Source organism: Trachemys scripta, chromosome 11, assembly GCF_013100865.1.
Source record: "Trachemys scripta elegans isolate TJP31775 chromosome 11, CAS_Tse_1.0, whole genome shotgun sequence".
NCBI lineage: Eukaryota > Metazoa > Chordata > Testudines > Emydidae > Trachemys > Trachemys scripta.
In genome coordinates, this window is record NC_048308.1 from 56,061,552 (window position 1) to 56,068,671 (window position 7,120).

Below are 7,120 nucleotides of genomic sequence, written 5' to 3' on the forward strand. Positions count from 1 at the left end.
GGTTTCTCTACTGGGCATAAGCCTCTTGTTTTTTATATTAAAACTTACACATTTTGTCAGCTTCTCTGTTACAATGGAGCAGTGTGTCTGGGTGGTAATTTTATTGGGAAGCCTGACAGTGGTGGCAGATTTGGAGGCAGAAACTTGGCTAGTCCCAGGAGAGAGACTTGAGATCTCATGAGTATTTGATTCCTTGATCCAAAGGTGGGGTGGGAAGAGTGGATATCACATGAGCCCTGGAGTAAGAGATGACTCAGAGGCCTGAAGGAGGCCTGGTTGGGCAGATCTGGGAGTGGAGGAGAAGGATCTGGTTTGGAGAGAGATGGGGCCTCTGTTCTACTTCTTTGGTTGAGATCTGGATGAGCATAAGGACCTCCAGATGTTTATCTAAACTGAACGACCCACTGGAGTGTTTCAGGGTCACCCATCTCTAGTAGTAGCCTTACCAATTAGCTAGATTAATCTATTTTCATATAAATATTGAAAATGTCTGGCCCAGAAGCACTGGAGTCAGGAACAAACTAGAGTCCCCCCTTCCCCAGGATTTGAGGCTTTTCCTTCAAATTCACTGAGGAGGTGGCATATTTGGGTGGCTGTAGACAGTTAGGAAGTGATAAGAGCCTCAAAAGAAACTGATTCACCATCCTTCTCTAAGTGGAAGACAGGTGATGGGTTCCCCAGAAAAAAGGGGTCTAAGGAATTCAATGAGGAGTAATGATTTCTAGAAGTAAATGGGAAGTCTTCTCTGCTGATAGCACCTCCACCATGACCAAAAATATGTTGAATATTATTAAATACTGACGAATGTCCATTTCTCTACTTTTGCATTCTTTTCCCCAACTTTTCTCTTCACCAGGATGCTTGCCAGACTCTCTTGAAACGCCTGGAGCCCATCATTAGCAAGAACCCGAAAGGTACCTGGAATGATTGGGTAAGAGGCACTTTTGTATCAGGGTGAAAAATCAAACGGGTATGAATTATATTTAAAAAGTCTGCATGTACATAGCAATTTTGGTATATAATTGTATTTTTCACTCTCCTCTTTCTATGGTGATCTCTTACCAGCGGGATAAAAGTTGTCTGCACGGAGCACAGCTTGGCCAGAGCAGAGGATCTGGCCCTGATGCTTTGTTTGGGTGGGTTCCCCCCACACACATATATAGTGAGCTGCTAAAATGCATGGTATTGGCAGTACTGGAATCTTGAACAGGCAGCAAACATCATGCACAGCCTCTGGCATGTAAGCTGCTCCTTGGATTGTGCAACCAAATGACACTAGCCAATATCTCTGGTCCCAGACACAACCCTAGGAACCTCTGTCTTGCAGTGCCCAGTTATGCCCGCTGGACGCTGCAAGCTTATATGAGTTTGTCACTTTAACAAAGAAATTGATATGTACCAGGCTTGTTATCCCAAGGGGAGTCTCTGACACACTTCAAACCAAACATACAACTTCAGGTAGAATAAACAAACAGATTTATTAATTATAAAGATAGATTTTAAGTGATTATAAGTCAAAACATAACAAGTCAAATTCGGTCCAATGAAATTAAAGCAAAACGCATTCTAAGTTGATCTTAACACTTTCAGTGCCCTTACAAACTTAGATGCTTCTCAGCACAGGCTGTCTTGTTGCTCTTCAGCCAGGCTCTCCCCTTTGATCAGCGTTTCAGTCGCAGGGTGTGGTGTCTATAGATAGATGTAGGTGGAAGAGAGAGGCAAATGTCTCTCCCTTTTATCATGTTCTTTCTTCCCTCTTGGCTTTGCTCCCGCCCCCACTTCAGAGTCAGGTGAGCATTACCTCATCACAGTCCCAAACTGACCAAAGGAAGGCGGTGACTCACTCAGGAGTCCAACAGATCCTTTGTTGCTGCCCAGGCCAGTGTCCATTGTTCCTGTGAGGCTGGGCTGGGTTTGTCCCATACATGCCCTGATGAGGTGTGAACTGCCCCTCTGCCCTTGGGGAGTTTTTGTCTGGGCTTGCTTTAAGCCATGAGGATACATTTTCAGCCTCATAACTATATCCATGAAATTATAACCTATAATATTATAACATTACTATAACAATAATTACTATAACCACAATACTCAGTGCATCATGAGCCTTCCAAAGACATCCAACATGACAAATTTTGCATTAGATACCACACAATCATTTGACAAGGATGAACATGGGGGTGCTGGGTGTTCCCCCGAGATAGAGTGTCACAACAGTGTCAAAAAAATTATTGATAGGAATAAAACACCAGTTGGGGCTCACTTAGACCTGTAGTACACTAGAATCACATTTTGCCCTGCTAAAAAGCCTTCTTCACATAGGATGAGCCCTCTGTTATTATTTGTATTATCATAGTATCTAGGAGCCCTAGTTGTGGACCGGGGCCCTACTGTGCAGATACTATACAAACACAAAACGTAGAGGCAGTCCCCACCCCAAAGAGTTCTGTCTAATTGGTCCAAACAAATCTGATGAAGTGGTTACGTCTCAATTCTGTATGCACATGCTAAAGTCCATGGATTTTATTGGATCTCTGTATGAACCAAGGGGCATCCCTGAAGGAACAGCCTGCCGTATCAGGTCTTTCATCTGTCACTACTGGGAGGGGGGCCCAGATCATTATTTAGATGCCTCAGTGAGATTTGAATCACCTGTTAGAGGGGTAGTCAATTATTGTTCGTCAAGGTCCAAATTTCTTGGTCAAGGTATAGTCAAGGTTCAGACTCCAGAGAAAATAATAAAAAAAAAACAATAATGATAAGAAGTAAATACAAAGATTTCAGGGTCTGTTCAAAAGCATCTGGCGGTCCAGATTTGGCCCGCAGACCACCTACTTACCACCACGGCAGTTGAGAATCAGTCCCTCGGTGCACAGGTGCAGAGCTGTAAATGTGGAATAAATATTAAAATCCTATTTTTATTTCTACAGTGCTGCGTGATGATTTAAAGTCTAACAAAAATGACAATCCCTGCCCTTGAGGTACTTACAATCCCAACACACAGAGATGTTCCCTCGTAAAGGATTACCATGATTAATCTGCAAAATGTTTTAAAGTTTGCCAACTACTCTTATGAATAGAGAATAACAGTGGAACACCTGTGGCAATGCTCTAAGCAAAACTGACACCTACATATATGAGGAGTAAATCAGTTTGCCCTGACTAATGCTGTTCTAGTGACTGCCAAATTAGTTTAGATAATTTAATTTAGATGATCAGGAATGACTGACATAAAAAATAAATGCTGACCCATGCAGAGAAGAAGCTGCTTTGCCTCTTGTAAAGTCAATAAACTATGATTAGTTTCAAAAACATATTTGACATGTAAATTAAGCAAATCTGATATGGGAATCGCTGAGAGGGAGTAAATCTAGGAGCTCCCCCTCGCTGCTGGAATCACTTACATAACTGCATGTCAGAGAGTATTTTTATTTTTTATTTTTTTCGGAAAAATTTTTTTTTTAAGCTGGCAACGTGGGTTTTCGTTTCTTTTCCCTCTGTGTCTTATCAACCAGAGCTGATCAGGTTACAAACAGACACTGTTCTGACTATCAGCGCTGCAAACTCAACCTGTAATGTGAACGTCAAACTGGATCCTTTCTGGCTGCCATGTTGCCGACAGAAAAGATTCTGCAAGCAGAGCTGTGAGAACAAGTCTGATGCTTATGTGTGAACCAAATCAAATCCAGGTCACTCTTCCAAAGCGGTGTTGGCTCTGCAGCATTAAAACCCCAGTTTAGCAGAGCATTTAAGCATGTGTATAACTCCATCCCCATTCAGAAAACCATTTAAGCAGGGCCGGCTCCAGGCACCAGGCACCCAAGTACATGCTTGGGGTGGCACCTGGTAAGGGGCGGCGGGGGGAGTGCGGCGTGGCATTCCGCGGCGGGGGGCGCTCCGGCGGCGCGGCACGGCGGTGGGGGGGGCGGGCTCCCGCGCTGGGCGGGGGGACTCGGGGGCGGCGCTTTTTTTTGCTGCTTGGGGCAGCAAAAAAGCTAGAGCTGGCCCTGCATATAAGCACATGCTTAAATTTAAACACAGACTTAAGCCCCATTGAAGTCAATAGGATTCAACCATGTGCCTAGTTAAGCACATGTTTAAGTGCTTTGCTGACTAGGGATGAACGGTTGAATCAGGGCGTAACTGCTATAGCAAAAGATATTTTTAGTCAGTAATATCAGGAATTATGACTGAATAAAAACAAGGAGCAGCTCTGTTGGGCAAAGCGCCATTTTTACATAGTCACTTTTCATAGTGGCTCCACATATTAAAGCTCAAACTTGAATCAAGTATCTGGGAGCTGCACATGTCTGACTCCCCTTAATGTTGACTGAACTTCTGTGAGCTCCCCAAGAGGGAAGTGTTCCTGGGCATGTGAGCAGGTTTTTACAGCTGCTGTATTTACATGCATGTTTGCCTGCAGAGGCTTGTGTTAGAACTAGAATAATGGTTTGCAGTTTTCAGAGAACTTACTGAGCAGTTGCCTAGTCTCCCAGTGCAAAAAAATGGAGCTGATGGCAGAGAGAATCATCAGACATTACCATAGCGCCCTTCAGTTCTTTAGCATTTTCTTGTAGTTTGATTTTTAAATAAATAGGTGTATGTTTAACTCCTTCCCAGGTGATAGGTTTACCAATAATATTGTTGTATTTTACAGGTTAAAGAAGCATTTGAACAGAGCATTAATCTTTCAGCTACAGGGTACTTCAGGTAACAAACATTTTTAGTCCTTTTGAAAGTTAAGTTTAGTTAGGCACACCTCAGCAATATGATGAAAGTGTGAATTTAAGGACAGGTTTCAGAGTAGCAGTCGTGTTAGTCTGTATCCGCAAAAAGAACAGGAGTACTTGCGGATCCGAAGAAGTGGGCTGTAGTTCACGAAAGCTTATGCTCTAATAAATTTGTTAGTCTCTAAGGTGCCACAAGTACTCCTGTTCTTTTTGTGAATTTAATGAGTAACTCATGAAGATAGTTAATAGCTCGGAAAGTGGAACTGGACAGAGTGGCCTTGACAGGCATTTTTGATTGGTTGATTTATCTCATATTCTCATGTAATCAATAGATCTGCTCCTTAGAGGAATGCTATAATTTGGGCGGCAGCACAGTGGGCCCATGAAATGAGGTGTCCGGCTACTGCTGCAAGGAGCACTAGGTGCCCCAGAGGAAGTGTAGTGCTCTCTCCCTAACACTCACTCACTTACCCAACCACGTTACTCACATCATGGATCTCATCCTGCTGTGCTCAAAGTTGAGGGTGTGAGCCAGATGTATGCATTGTGTGCACCTCCCTACCAATGCAGGATTACTCCCTATTGTACCTTTCCTGTTGTTGGGTTGGTCAAACAAGAAGGCTTCCACCACTTCCCTTGAGAAACTATCCCACAGTCTCATAGATCTCATGCTGAAGAGGTTTCCCTGATGTTCAACTGATCTCTTCCCTTTGTTAATTTCATTCCATTTCACCTAGTTATTGCCTGCTTAGACCCTCCTAAATAATTCTTCTCTCTTCTTAGGGCTACACTTCTATTTTGAAGACCATCATCTTGCTTCTCTTAGTCATTGCTTAGCCAAGATCTGCATTTTAGCTCTTTACATCTTTCCTTGTAAATTAATCTTTCCTATGCTCTGACCATTTTATTTCTCTTCTCTACTTCACTTATTTGTCATTGGCTATGTAATTATTACTTTAAACTTGTCCTTTATACATGATTTCCATGACAATCACTGTCAGAAATCTGCTGGGATTTGGTTGCTTATCAGAATTTCTAGATTGGAGCAGTTTGTTTATCATATTGGTTGCCAGAATTTAATTGACTTTAATGATGCTAAACCAGCAGGGTACCTGTCCCACTATTTTAGGTTTAATTTCACATAGTTTTGAACTCTTATTTGCTCTGTCTCTTTATTGTTGTAACACAAAGATTAATAAAACAGACTAAAAAGTCATGCTTCCCATGGACTTTGTTGCTTCTCCCAGGGGCTATGAGGCTAACATGGATTGGGAGAAAGGGGAAGGCCATCCATTTACGTATTTTATTTTCGGAGCTGCTTGTTCGGAGGTTGAAATTGACTGTCTTACAGGAGATCACAAGGTAACCAGTGAATGTCACTAAAGCTCATAAATAGAACAGTGAGGTTCCATCAGAATTTCCTGTTTTGCCTGATGTCCCAACAATCATATAATTTGTGCATTGGTAAATCACCTGGCTTTGTACTAACGTACATGTACCAATTGATGTAAATAACTTGCAATTACAGTTAGAGCAGAATGAAAAATGTGCACAAATAACTAAAAATACAATCTTATTTTTGCTAGATTTGTGAAAATATAATATTTGTGTTCAGATTTGGTGCTGTAGCAGACAGTGTTGCAGGCAGTATTTGCCTTTTCTCTTGGTGCCTGCAGTCAGCCAAATTGTACTGTAGCTCTGTATTTCATTTCCAATCTCCTGACCAGCCAGTCATCCCACCTGGCCTAGTCTCCTGATATTTAAGGGCCCACTCCAGCAACACATCCCACTGGACATAGTGTGTACTTCTGTGAGAAGTCCCACTGGAAGCTTTAAATACAGTGAGCTAAAGCCTGCAATCCTCATACTGGCTAAACTCCCACTGAGGTAAATGAGTGTTTTTGCCTGAGGAAGGGCTGCACGGTAATAGGTCAGTTTTGTATGTTCTGAAAGAGATTCTATACAAACATGCCTTGTCCCACTGGATTAAGCCTCTGACCCTTAGCACCTCCTCATCCATCCACCCATATATCCAGGGCCGGTGCTACCATTAAGGCGAACTAGGCGGTTCCCTAGGGCGCCAAGATTTGGGGGTGCCAAAAAGCGGGGGTGCCTCAGGGCAGGGGGGGAGCTCCCACAGGGCTCCCCACCCCAGCTCACCTCTGCTACGCCCCCTCCCCAAGCATGCCGTCGCTGCTCCACTTCTCCCACCTCCCAGGCTTGTGGCGCCAATCAGCTGTTTGGCGCCACAAGCCTGGGAGGAGAATTAGAGCGGGGGCGACATCCTTGGGGAGGAGGCGGAGCAGAGGTGAGCTGGGGTGGGGAGCTGCCGCACGGCTCCCTGAGCCGGGGGGGTGGGGATCTGCCGTGGGGATGCTTCAGGGCGGGGGGGG

At 43.8% G+C, this 7,120-nt stretch overlaps 1 protein-coding gene across 1 annotated transcript in view; it reads left to right on the forward strand.

The window, feature by feature from the left end:
* LOC117885114 (aldehyde oxidase-like) overlaps positions 1 to 7,120 on the forward strand; it is a gene marked incomplete in the record, with an annotated part of 182,419 nt that overhangs the window by 79,109 nt on the left and 96,190 nt on the right. Inside the window, 3 exon segments of the mRNA XM_034786274.1 lie at positions 857 to 931; positions 4,655 to 4,707; positions 5,975 to 6,089. Of these exon segments, the coding sequence (XP_034642165.1) occupies positions 857 to 931; positions 4,655 to 4,707; positions 5,975 to 6,089 (243 nt within the window).